At 37.9% G+C, this 14,224-nt stretch overlaps 1 protein-coding gene across 1 annotated transcript; it reads right to left on the bottom strand.

The window, feature by feature from the left end:
• Nucleotides 1–5,376: 5,376 nt before the first annotated feature.
• On the bottom strand, nucleotides 5,377–9,271 carry LOC136263029 (nucleotide-binding oligomerization domain-containing protein 2-like). The gene is made up of 4 exons (XM_066057472.1): nucleotides 9,120–9,271; nucleotides 8,729–8,989; nucleotides 7,836–7,874; nucleotides 5,377–7,780 (listed from the first exon to the last, which is right to left on the bottom strand). Exons 1-4 carry the CDS (start codon nucleotides 9,169–9,171, stop codon nucleotides 5,514–5,516), a joined length of 2,619 nt encoding a protein of 872 aa, XP_065913544.1. The 5' UTR covers nucleotides 9,172–9,271; the 3' UTR covers nucleotides 5,377–5,513.
• Nucleotides 9,272–14,224: the final 4,953 nt, after the last annotated feature.

Raw genomic sequence — 14,224 nt, 5'->3', positions numbered from 1 at the left:
TCATGGCCAAGCTAGGGCATGCAGTTGGTAAAAAAAAACAGTGATGGTTGGAGCCCTGGCAATTAGCAGCTTTGACTTGTGGCATGTGTACAACATTAACCTCAATTATATTTTAGTGGATTATGCACAAGCATAACTCACAGAGCACTACAATCGGGTATCAGTTAATTATTATAATTAGTAATAAAATATCAGAAACCTAAAATGTGGGAATTGGTACAACTCTAGATCTACTAGTAGTTTGTTTGATGTTTAATCTGTGCATACTTTTGATGATATGGATATAGATTTCCTTCCTTAATATCACTTGTGTGTACAGGATGGATCCTCAATACAAGTTTTATTGTTTATAAGCCATGAGTGCATTTTTGCCAAAGAATTCAAGTCTGTAGCTTATAATTAACTAGCTAACTGCTTCTCAGGAGTTACACAAAGACTCGTTATACATTACATAATGCACTAATTCACGATCATTTGTGAAATACAGCATTAATATTACTATTATTATGTTGAGTTTGACCATTTCAAGATTTCTCACTGAGGTTGCACCCCCGGACCCCTGCATCCAGAAACTTAGTAACACTGTTGGAGACTCCCTTGAAAATCTATAATATACTGTACCAGTGTAAGTGCCAGCTACAAAATTAGCACTTAATTGATGCTTAAACCTTTAACATTTCTTGTTACTTTTTTTGCACAGATCCTTACTTAACAATGAAGCATTACTGAGAATTGATTTTTCTACACACTAGCTAGAAAGAGAGTTAACTATAATCATGTCTTAGAGTGAAACTTCAATTAAAAGTAGGCCTGAGCCTATTATGCTCAAAATTTTACCTATTATTCTTTCCAGAATTTCCCAAAAAAAATTCTCCTATTACCGTAGATTCCCTAAAATTTCGGCATCTCTAAATATTCGGCACTCCCCGTGCTTTGAACGCATTGTGCTCTAAATTTCGGCAAGCGCAAGGAAAGTTTCTAGTTATAAGCGCGCTAATTTTTCGGCACTTGGAGTGCTATATAGTTGACGGAGGTCTTGAGTACTGAGGATTCCCAGTACCTCACAAAATAAGCTACCTCGATGCTGGATGAAGCACCAAGTCAGTGTGGAATTGTTCAGGGAACGTGCCCAACGATATCATCATGTGACAACACGCGCGGGCGGCTACTGTAAAACGGTCTTCGTTTCTGTTCACAAAATAACATCTTTCCTGGAACCCACAAGCATGATACACTTTCAGGTAACGCTCTGTTAAGCCACGGAACACTTCATGCAGCGTCTGGTAGTGAGATTTAATTAATTGTCATGAGATGCGTAGTTCAATAATCATATTGATTGTGGTTTTTATTTTTATTAGTTGCGTCTGAGTGATTGTATTCAAAAGCGATGTACCGTACGTAATTCGCTTTATTATCGTGATAAAAATTTTCGTGTAAAAATATTTTCGTATGATTTACGTGAATGACTGCTCTATTAGAGTAGTTCGATCTTATGCAAAAATTTTCGTACAAGTTTTGCATACGAAGATTATTTTACAACGAAAAAAAAGCTAATTACGGTAGTAATAACATTGATCATCTCTCCTGGATAATGTAGGCAATCACGGTATATAAGTTAGTGCTGCAGCCAAGTGAGTGTTGCGGCCAGTATCGTCCGGCAATTCCTCCGCAAGGTCTTCCCGCTGCAGTTGGTCCCTGTAGAAAGAAATGCAGAAAGTAAACAGTAAACGGATCACAAATAACATAGCCATGAAGCGTGCAGACTATATTAGGGATGGATCCCTAAAACTTCGACAATAGCGCCGGTGTCACAGTGATATGAGTTTCCCCGCGTTTTGTGTTCCCCGCACACATTATTATTTATTATTATTTATTACAGGTAATTTATAAGGCTAAACAGCCTGTTACTTTATTTATTTTATTTATTATTGCTTTATGGTGTAAACACACCAAAGGTCTGTTGGTACACCTGATCAACAGGTAAAAAAAGTACAAGTAGACTAATTACATACATTTATACATATAGTGTTAGATGAATATTGGTCAACATATCACTAGGGATCCGTGTTTCCCCGCACACATATCACTAACTGGCTAGCAATCTACAAGTCACAGTGATATATTTTTCCCCGAGTATTATGTTTCCCCGGGTATTATGTTCCCCAGGTAAAGCGTTCCCCGCACACATTTCCCTATAGGGATGCGTGTTTCCCTGACGTTCAGTTTCGAAGTGCATCATAGATAGTATATTCTATGAGTGCATGTAAGTATACTACTTTTGCTTTGCTGCTTTTACTACTGCTACTAGCCACTGCTGCCCCTTTTCCTGCTGCTATACTACTTGTCTACTAGCTGCGCCAGCTACTGTATGCAGGATCTGAGCTCCTTTTAATTTGCTGCTATACTTAGACTATAGTTGTTGCTACTGCTATAGCTATAGTGCTCCTATCCTTTCTGCTACCACTATAGCTATACTACTTGCCACTATACTACCAGCTACTATTCGCTGCTATACTATGCTTGGTGCTACTATAGCTAACACTTGCTAGTACAACTACACTATACTTGCTACTACTTGTTGCTACTACTGAAGTGAAGACAAATATGTATGAGAATGGATTGGAAGTAGAGAACTAACACACATACAATAATAAAAATTAAGTTAGCTACTATACTGTATAATGTTTTCTGCAAATAGTTTGATGTAATTCTATAAACAGTATATAGAATTTGGCTTCGGCCATTTCCAAATAGTATGTGTGTCCATTTGTCACATTTCACCCGTGAAGAGAAAACAAGAACAACGTAGTTAAATCCAACACTCACATTATGCTGGCATACCCAATCACAATAGTATGGATGGCTTAAACTTTCATCTCCTGCATGCTCTACACATAATATTTTCTTGTCCATGCAGATATCTTGCAATGGATTCATACCTGTACAGTAAAGTGACTTTGAAAGTACATAACTGACTGGAAAATCTGTAAAGCAAAGATCTGAGATCTCTCAGGTATAAAATCTCTCCAGTAGTGCAAACCCTGCATGTCCATGCAGTGAAAATTTCTCAAGTATATAGCTAAAAACTACTTGAACAATATGAATTTAGCATGCATGCATGCACACAAGACTCACAAGTATTAGCTCAATGTACACGACTGATGCATACAAGAGATATAATATGCAGTGCAGCTCTTAGAATTGCACTGAATTAAGACCAACTACTTATCTTTATTGGTAGCACAATGCATTCTATTGTAGCTTATAGATTCACAGACATGCAGCATATAACATGTAGCAGGGTAGATGAGTCCTATTTTGTGTGCCAAGAAACAGAGAATTAACCAAATATGGAGGAGACTAAGTGTGGTGCTTGACTAGACATCGGGTAGCCTGCAGTTTGAATCCTGGGATAGGAATGATTTTCCTTTCTTTGGCCCATTTTCTGTTCATCTTATTGGCTGTGCTATGAGTATGTCAAAGTCTACATGTTTTAGCTCAAAGGCTGCAGCCGCACTATAGTTGCTATCAGATCTTCATGCTGGACACTGTAAAGTAAAAGTAAAAAGTTAATTTGCTTCATCTAGAATGTATAAAATGTACAATTTAAATTCGGTTTCAGCTATACACAAAACACCTGTAGTAGCAAGCAGTATAGCAACAGTAGCAACTGCATTAACAGCAAACATGTATAGCTAGTGTAACAGTAGCAATATCAGCATCTAGCAGTATAAGCAGTAGGTAGTAGCTATAAAATAGCATGAGTTTATATAGTAGATCTATAGCTATAGCTAGTAGCAGTAGAGGCAGTAAGCAATGACTGCAGTTTAGTAACAGTATAGTAGCAGTAGCATGCAGCTATAGTATAGTACTAGCAGCAGTAGTTAGTACTGTGACGTGTGCTATAGAGCAGCAGTAGCTAGCTATAGTTGACTCGTAGTATATCAGCAGCAGAATTTAAACGCGGGTGCCGGTGCCGGAGCATGGTAGCTAGCTATAAAAACTGAGAAACTGGAAGGGAAACATATATTACTAGCGCCTTTGTCGGGGAAACACGCATCCCTAGTGATATGTGTGCGGGGAAACACGGATCCCTAGTGATATGTGTGCGGGGAAACACGAAACTCGGGGAAACACATATCACTGTGACACCGGGTTGGTACATTTTTTCCTAATTGTTCGGCCAGACACGAAAGGGATTAATTTATTTCTGCCGAATTTTTAGGGAATCTACGGTATTCTTTTTGTTATTCTTGTATCCAGCCTATTATTCCGTAATTATTCTCATTCAGTATACTATATCTTGCCTATTAACATCATTGAAACATCTGATCCATGGAACACCTTGCCTGTTAACATCATTGAAACATCTGATCCAGATTCGTTCACATCACTTTTACAATCATATTACCACACTAGTACCAGCTTGTAACTAGTTGAACAATTGGTTTACTGTATGTTAAGTTAGAACTGTTTTTTGTTGTTGTTTTTTTTCCTGAGCATACCAGCAGGGCTGACTGCTCAGTACAAATAATAATAATAATAATAATAATAATAATAATAATATCTGTGGCTTGTTGCTTAGTTTTCAAGATGCTGCTATAAGTAGTTTGTTCAAATTATTAATAGCCATATATAAAGCATTCCACCTTACGCATCATTTTTCTATCCATAATAGTTACAGCAGACTTAGGATAGCTATCTACAGTAATAATTCAAGTATATTTAATAATTATAGTGTATTATAATAATATGCTGTAACCACTGTATAGTTTAATACTATAAATTATAAGTTAGGTAGATAACAATCCTCAAAGGCTTGAAGAAGATACACTGGTATAAGATGTACAAGTTTCAGAATTGCAGATATAATAATGTAGTTAAATCCCTGATGCTGGCTGCAGATTGTTAACATGAAACGATCCGACTGCTCTATTAGAGTACTTGAGCGTTCTATTAGAGTATATCGATCTTTTAGAGGCTTTTCAGATCCTTTCAGCCAACACTCCTGTCAGCTTTATATAATTTGTAGTAGCTTAACTCTTTCTTCTAGGTAATCAAGAAGAGACACACACTCTAATTCCACCGATTATTCCCGTGGTCGTCCGATTATTCTAAAATTATTCCTGTAACCATCCTATTATTCGGGAATTATTCTCACGAAATTGGTGACCTATTATTCTCAAGATTATGCCGGCATATTAGGTGCAGGCCTAAACGTCTTCATGAATCCACTGCATCATTGTTGAAACAAGTTTGGAATTGGCATTTAAAGCATTTAATTATCAAACGGTACGGTATAGTACCATTTAAGCAGGGATCGCCTTGAAAATGTCATGCACTACCCGAAATTTCACCTTTAAAACTCATCCCAGAGACATTTTACATGACAAAAATCATAATCGTTACTTGCATCCCTTTAAAAGTAGAAGAAAATGACACTTGTAGCCTTTACTTCCATTGTTTCTTATACTATATACATACAGTGCAGCATACACTAAAAAATAGTCTACCTATTTGCTAAGCTTAACATTCAGTTTCGTTTGACTTCCTCTACTTTCTCTGCCCTTGATAACTTCTTGCTGTAGAGATCTGATCATCTCTTTAACATCATCAGGGTAACGGGGCAGTGATAATTCTTGTAATGTATCATTATGGTAGAGAGATTGCACTAAATGTTGTGCACCTGCTGCACTGATCTTGTTGCCATCTATCCATAGTTTGATCAGAGAAATATTCTCCTTCAGTGAAGTAGCAATAATGTCACAGACTTCATCAGTGATGCCATTGTTGCTGGCATACAGCTGCTGCAAAGTTTTCCCCTTTGTTAGTGCAGCAATGAAGAGAACAGTGGCAGAAGAACATGTTAACCTGGTAAATGACATATTTAGTCTTACTAGCATAGAGGAGGGATTGGATATAATATCATAGAAGGCGTGGTCCTCTCCAATGTAGTCATTACCCCTAACTACCAACTCTTCCACTCTACAGTGGATGGTGAGGTCACAGATGGACTGGGAGGATGCTCTAGTAAGACCATTATCTAACAAGTCTAACACACCAATAGTGACATCACTATGCAACAGGTCACGGTGCAACACATGAAGGCCTTGATCTTGGATATGGCAGCTCCATAAGTTAAGCTCCTTCCACTTCCTGTAAGGTGAGCTGGTTAGGAAGAGGGTGACACACTCCACATTATAAGGAGATAGGTGGATGCCACGAAGATTGATTACTCTATCATCAAAGATTCGTCCCTTTTGTATAGACATGCAAACGGATTTATCATTGGCCTCATGGAAGGAGCGAAAGAGGTGAAAACATTTGAACTGATCTTTCAAGAATACTTCTGAAATGACAATCGTGTCATCTCCACCAGAGAGGAACTGTTTGAAAGCAGGCCGTTGTCCTTTGGTAAGTGAAGTGTACATTGCAAACATGTTAGAACAAAATTTGTTCCAGAACTTTGCTTTAAGCACTTGTAACTCATCATGTGGTGAAAGCTGAGTCACATGGTAAGCAGCTAGGAATTCCTGAATGGAAAAGTGGACAAAGTTAAAAGTCATTGTTTGTCCAGTTAAGCCAAAATGCTGAATGGCCTGCAGGAGCCCAAAGCCACTGAGTGTTCCTGTAGAACCTGTGATATCTGGACAAGCTGCTCTCACCTCTTCCAAAGTAAAGATTAGTTTATTGTCATTAAGACCCTTGAGTGACAATTTCGATAATTGGTGAACTACTGTGTTGCAGGGTTCAGGCAGAGTGGCCAGATCAGTGATGGTGTTGTCAAGGGAATAACCAGACTTGGCAAGATGTCTACAGATGGTAAGACAGATGAAGTAATTGTAGAGTTGTGTGGAACAGCTTGGAAGGGGAATTCCTTGTTTGTACAAATAAATCAAGATCGTCATATTAAATGGGACAAAGCACAGACCATTGATAGTCAAATTGCCTTCAAGATATTTGGTAAGCTCATCAACTGCTTGTGGCTGCAATGCTTCTTTTATAAACTTTACTCTTTCTGTTTCAGTGAAACCCAAGATGTCTACTCTAAACGTCGCATACTTGCGAAGATTCTTTGTGGCATGTGAACGAGATGACACAATTAAGCCACATTTGGGTAGCACACAACGTTCAAGAATTTTTGAGATCAAAGTATTTCTTTGAAACTCTACTGGAAATTCATCGAAGCCATCCAAAAGGAAAACAAGATCTTCTCCGCCATTCTCAAAAAGGTAATTGTTGCATGCATCAGTAATTTCTTCTGCTCTTTTGTGTCCAACACAGAACAGCTGGAGGAGATCATGGACTGATGTAATCTGCTGTATAATGGGATCACGTAAGCAGACCAGGAAGACAAATTTAAAACCTTTCAATATCTGTTTATCACCCCACCGATATGCAATTTCTTTTAGTAAAACAGATTTGCCAATACCAGGAGGACCTTCAATCAAAATAAATTGTGGTTCATCATTTTTTTCTAGTGGGGCTAAGATCTGTTCAACTTCTTTAGTAACGATACTAGTATCAAGGACCTCTTTCAATGGCTGATAGTTAGAATGATTTTTGGGAACTGGTTGATTGCTGGCTAATGAAGCAATGTTACCTGTTTGTGTTAGTTTAGTGATGGCAATGGCTTGTTGTAAATTGCGATGTCCTTCATAGTGAATCAGTACAAGGGGTGTGAAATTCTTTGGTTGATATGGAGGCCAGGTGTCATCGTCAACCTTGAAACGTGCTTGTACATTAAGCAGGGCCACTATGTTGGACAGTATTAAGACTCCTACACAAATTAGCAAACCATTATAATGAAGTACACAACAATACATCCACCTTACCTTGGTCAGTGAACATAGACTTGGCAGGTTTGGAAGTCACTGTAGTATACACAATAACTATGTGAAGTTACTACAATTTTACCTGCACATATCTCGCACAAAGCAAAGCCTACAGCAGCCGTGCAAAGCACAGGTATAGCTGCATGCCCAGTAAACCAGCACTATACATGTGCACCACTCAATTGAGCCTTGTGTACTCCTAAGCAAGACAAGGGCATTTGCTTTCCCAGCAAACACCAGATACCCATAATTGAGTGGGTTTCTTCCCCAGGCTACCAATTCCCAAGTATACAGCTGGGTAGACTGGAGCAATGTGAGTAAAGTTTCTTGCTCAAGGAAACAACACCAAATTGGCATAACCAGGCACTTCAAAGTCTGCAAACAATGCCATAATTGAAACCATAACTCTGCCTTATGTATTGCTGTGCTTATAGCCACTTTCCTATGGATATATACACCATTGTATTGACAAGTGTGCATTCGATGAAACTTATTTGCTTACCAAAAAGAATACAAAGATCACTGAAATTCAATAAATTTACTCTCAGCTAGAAATTGTTTTCCCACAAAATGTATGGAGAAGAGCCCCGGAGAAAAATGCACCTTTTTCAGTTATAAGCACTGTGCATGCCAAAGTAGCCAATTGCAATTCTTACCCAACATACTGTACTATATATTTATGAGATCGGCAATCAGTACTCTATCTATTGAGCATAAAAAGTCCAGTTTTCCAAAATTTAAAAATTGGGATGTAATGCCTAATACAAGTTACACTAAGAATGCAGGTGCATAGCTACAGTATTCCTGGAGAAAGTATGATCCCTTTGTAACGGAGCGTAATTAGTTGAGTACAACTCTAGTTACCTCTATCACAAGCGTACAATTCTTGTTACCTCTATCACAGGCTTGATAAATGGACACTGCAGGTGAATCAATCACAATAAACAGCTTCTCCCAACTAGCAGAGGGGTCCACTTCAAGCCATTTCTCCAAAATGGCATTGCAACAAGGAGCAGCTTTGTAGTGATTGTCCTGTTCTATGATCTTTAGTTCTCCACTGGATAGACCCAGTAGTGCTCCCATAACTTTCCAGTAAGTAGCATATTGCGGAGTGATGTACTCATAGAGATCCTTCAGTTGTGGAGTAGTGATAGCTGTAAAATGATTTATACGTAGCTACGTACACGTGCACACGTCACAGTCGCCACCTACTGTTAAATTACAGTACCAGTGTCCGCCCTCCAGTGCCTAACTGGTAAAGCAGATAAAAACAAAACAAACTACCTTTCTCGGAAGTTTTAAACTGGTTTAGCCCTTCATGATCACTGCGATCCATCTCCTTATCACGTTGTCACACTGATATAGACAACAGTGCCTAACTGCTAAACTGCCTAACTGGTAAAGCAGATAGTAAAAACAAAAAACAAGCTTTTCCGCTTTGTCACCGTGTTGCGGAAGAAACCCACGCTAGCTTGGGAGTCCCCTATGTCATCATAACACCTGGGGTTCCCTATGTCATCATAAACACCTGGGTTTAGTATATATATATGATGTCATCACCGAGATCCCCCTTAATTACGTCATCTAAAGATATGCAAATGATGTAGCTTTGCCTCGAGCTTTGCACCACCAGACCAACTCATTCTTATATACTAAATTAGTCTTGGAAAGTATAAAGTCAGTGAGATTTACTGGGAACAGCTGATTCAGAGAATGTTCCCATGTGCATGCATAGCTAATAGTGTTGCATACAGTATAGATGCAGGGGCGGATCTAGGATTTATAAAAGGGGGGGGGGGGGGGGGGGGGGGGCTAACTCAAGGTACTAATCTCTTGGGTAGAGGTGTGTGAAGCACACCTCCCAGCATGCTGGAACTAAGGGGGTCTGGGGACATGCCCCAGGAAAATTTTGAAAAATAGCTAGATGTTAAAATACTGCAATTTGGAGACATTTCCACATAAAATTCATAATATTTTCTGCCTGTAGATATTTTATACACTGCCTTTAGATTATAGGTATGGCTCTCTGAAGCATCTTGCTAATGGAAAAATTTGGGTAGGTACAGACAACCAAGTACATGATGCACCCCTCTCACAATTGTACAACACTGAATAGGTGCATGTTAGCTAGAATAATAATGTTGAAAGTGGAAATTTTTGAAATTTGAACAATACAAGATTGAGTATTTTCAATGAAAATTGTGTACCTGAATTAAGTATTGCCATACATATTAACTACACAAGTAGATGAATGAAGCCCTTTAAACAGACCAATTCACTTCATTGTATGTATAGGTGCAGGCAGATTTGGAAAAAGTCCATAACAGGACCAATTACATGTTTCCAGTGAATTAGAGTAGTTAGCTGACTGCTCTATTAGAATATCTCGATCTTGTACACCTCCAATGCTGATCCAGGTCCTTGGTGCATAAACGTTAGCATAAATCCACTGATGATACCTTGAAAAGATGTTTATAAGGTGGTTTTATGAGTATTTGTATTATTAGTGATCATATAATTATGCTAAGACAAAATTTCATTATAATACTCAGCATATTGATCAAGTAAAGCCTAAATATGAAGGGGGGGCTTCAGCCCCCAAAGCCGCCCCTGAGATATTTGCAATTTGTATATAGAACTGGAAGTCTAGCTAGCTATATTAATGTTTCTTGTTCACTGCATGGTGGCACTAAAAAATGAGTGAGGATCAGTTTCAGATATCCATGTTCCCATTGCTTTATATCCTAGCTAGATTTTTAACTTGATTATATTAATGCTGAGTTGCAAACATGGATGACTGCATGCACGTGCCTTTATAGTGACTGATTTTTCATACTCCGGTCACATAGAATGATATGTGAAGTGTATGTATGGTGTGTGTTACAGTGTGTAGCAGTGTATAACTTACTGTATGCATGTACTTGTGTGCATGTGCATGAGTATATGTATGTATAACACACCTGGCCCTGCATGCACACATCATTCCTTTTCTTAAGTACTATTTCTCCATCTAGCTTTAATTAATGCATGCATTGGCAGCAATTTATAAGTCTATAAGACTGTACACTTGCATGAAAATAATTTGAAAAGCCAGCTATAATTGTAGAAAGGCTGGATACAAACCCATTGTTGAAACTAGAAATTTTGATTAAAGTTTACAGTAACTGTGTATGTATACAGTAGATAGGACAGCCAAACATCAGAAGAAGGGTGAACCATACTCTACCTCCAAGAATCTGGCCACAAAAGGCAACAGCAACCAAAAGGTCACCCCTGGCTCAGATGGAGAAGATCTTTGTGAAGTGTGCAAACGAGATGCCTCAATGTGAGCGTTGTCTAGTTTGGCATTGTCTCGATTGTGCCAAACTTGCTGAAGAGGTACTGGACTTCTTAGAGGTTACAATAGCCTGCACTGGTTCTGTAATCTGTGCAAAAGCCATCAAGCATGCAACCCTTCCTCAGACACAGCAATAGAGACTGAGACTTCCTCAGAAACTATCCATTCTTTGATACAGAAGACATTCGATAGTCTTGTTAATCAGCTGAACAGTATGATGGAAGAAGCGAAAGAGCAATTTAACCAATCTTTGAATGAGGTCTCACAGCAACCTCATGTTATGGATATACTGTATCAGAAAGCATACCTGAATCTCCACAGGTGCCCAACAATGCTCAACAAGTTGTTCGGATGGTGGACAATTACTTTGACAGACAACAGAGGTCTGAGTGAACCCAATCTAATTGTCCATAATGTTCACAGAATCAAGAAGGCTTAAATGATGAAGAGCTAGTGAAAGACATTATTGAGAAGGAACTTAAAGTTGGTAGGTGTAATATTGTTAAAGTGGTGCACCTTGAACAAAGCAGAAACTCTATACCTAGCTTCAGAGAGAATGAAACGGAATGTCTTGAGAGCTGCTTCAAGTTTACGCTCTAGTAGCTATTTGTTTTAGTAAAATTTATCTATCTACTGATTTAACACCTGAAGAGAGAGAAGTTAATAGGAAACTGAGGGAGGAATTTGCTAAGTGAAAAAAGATGGGGAGCAGAACCTAGTTATTAGAAAAGGAAAAATTGTTTCAAAGAGAGTTTGACGACCTGAATGTCAGAAGTAGTATGCCTCACACTCAAGTTGAATCTGTGTTTTTTATTGTAATTAATTAACGCTGGCAGAAGTACTTTCTGCCAGACCCTCAGCACATTAATTTTGTTTATGTACAGTACCTGCTGCACTGTATGTCCATTTAGTCTCTTGTGTATTGTGCTGTAAAGCCTATAATAAATAAATAAATAAATCACTGAATTTAATAGATACGTATACTTTTACAATTGTGTTTTTTACAACTTTAGACCATGATATAAATAGTATGACTCAACAATGAAGAGGGATTGTAAGTTTATATGTGACTGGATTTTGAAAATCAGCTCTAATGTCACATTTTACAACTCAAATATTTAATATTTATGATAAAAATAAGGTATTCCAAACTACCAACCAGCTTTACAATGATTAGAATCATTTGATTTACCACAAATTTTGTGAAATATTTATATATTCATAGTGGCTGCATACGTATGTATATAAACATGTTTATGTTATGGAATACATACATATTAGGTAAAACTTACTGGACTCTAGAGCGGAAATATTAAATATTGTGCTATATAAAATATACACAGTTTTGTTAAAGCATTTCAAAACACAAGATTGCATCTATAAGTATGAACATTCGAGAGGTGGCAATGTATGACTAATACGTATGAATGAGTTAATCTAACCTCCTAACAATCTGTTCACATCCAGATTTATAAGGGGCCACTTATGCACCACCCAACTACTTTGATGATAGATATTTTATCAAGGTCACTTGATCAGGGAATGTCTGTTGACATTGTTTGCATAGATTTGCAAAGAAGCTTTTGATACTGTGCATCACTACTATGGAAATGCAGACAGCCTTCATAGATGGGTTGATGGATTCATATCTAATAGGAGACAGTGAATTGTTTCAAATGGAAAAATCTAGTTGGGAATATGTTAAGAACAGTGTTCCTTGGAGCAGCATTCCTTGGGCTCATTGGATCAATGCAAACTTGATAGTGTACAACAACGTTCAACAAAACTTGTACCGTAAGTCATATACACTGATCGACTGTCAACACTGTATTTACCATTCCTGTTATGAATATAGGTAGAGATGTGGTGTCCTAATGTTTCTGATTAAACTGTTAAATGGTTATTTTGAGCTACGTAGATTATTCAAACTTTTCACTCTTTCTCACAAACCACAAACCAGTTGCAGAGGTCATTCCATTTAAGTTACTCAACTGAGCTCCCTGAGGCAGTGCCTATCATTTATGTTGAGTCGACTATTTTGGTAGGGTGGTTAATGACTGGAGCAATATATCAGTAATATTGTAGCTGTAGACTTCAGATTTACATTTCATAGATAATGTAATTATTTTAAGCAAATTATTTTGTTTGTTGAATCTATTGTATGTATGTAATTGAATGGGTGTACAGGATTCTTAGATCACAATAATCATAGTCTAGAGTTGTACCATTCCCACATTTTAAATTAAACCAAATTAATATTTGTTAGTCTATTTTACCAACAATTAACTGATGCCCAATTGTAGGGGCTTGCATGCTATATGATACTGTATGTTTGTGTATAATCTACTAAACTTGACAATGCTAGTTAAGCTACAAAATTCTATGAGGATGTACACACAGAAATTCCACAAGCCAAAGCTGCAATTAATGCAAAAAAAACTACTAAACATTCAAGACAAGTGGGCTAAGTCTCCAACTATCACTGTTTGTTTAGGGTATGGCTTGTGGCTACCACAAACCATCAACAAATTACCTATAGCTGAATAAGCTGTAGTAAGTACACCCAAGAGGCTGAATTTTTCTTGGAATTTACATTCTTCACAATAGTTATAATGTTGATGTATATGCTTTCTATATGGAGTAGCTTAACTGTACCTTAGTACACTAGCATGTGAGAAGCACACTAGCCTGTCAATTCTAGGGGGTCTGCATGGGAGCATACCCTTGCAGGAGATTTTTTGAGATTGAATCTAGAGCATTTTCAAATGTGTACTTGAATTGGATATTCCTATAATTTTGTGCCAAAGACAAGTAGACATGCAAATGAAGTCATTTAGATAGACTCGTGCACTTGATTATGGATACACAGCAAATACAGAAGTACTAGATTCAATGGCGGATCCAGGATGGGGCATTTGGGGCAAATTCCCCCCCTCCCCCCTCCCTTCAAGAAATTGCATACAAGATCGAGATACTCTAATAGAGCAGTCGATTACTCTAATAAAGCAGTCACAATGTTCATGAGGCAGTGTATAGCTTACCTATGAAGCTA

The sequence above is a fragment of the Dysidea avara genome, chromosome 8, assembly GCF_963678975.1.
Source record: "Dysidea avara chromosome 8, odDysAvar1.4, whole genome shotgun sequence".
In the NCBI taxonomy this organism is placed as follows: domain Eukaryota; kingdom Metazoa; phylum Porifera; class Demospongiae; order Dictyoceratida; family Dysideidae; genus Dysidea; species Dysidea avara.
The sequence above is the reverse complement of the archived record's forward strand: the minus strand, read 5'-3'. Positions and strand labels throughout refer to the sequence as shown.

What these genes read in the sequence shown, in the direction of transcription:
- LOC136263029 (XM_066057472.1), bottom strand. Translation starts at nt 9,171, where the DNA reads ATGGATCGCAGTGATCATGAAGGGCTAAACCAGTTTAAAACTTCCGAG. An exon ending in TTATCAAGCCTGTGATAGAG is followed by an intron (nt 7,875 to 8,728) that starts GTAACAAGAATT and finishes TGTATACTACAG; the next exon opens with TGACTTCCAAACCTGCCAAG. An exon ending in GTCTATGTTCACTGACCAAG is followed by an intron (nt 7,781 to 7,835) that starts GTAAGGTGGATG and finishes TAATTTGTGTAG; the next exon opens with GAGTCTTAATACTGTCCAAC.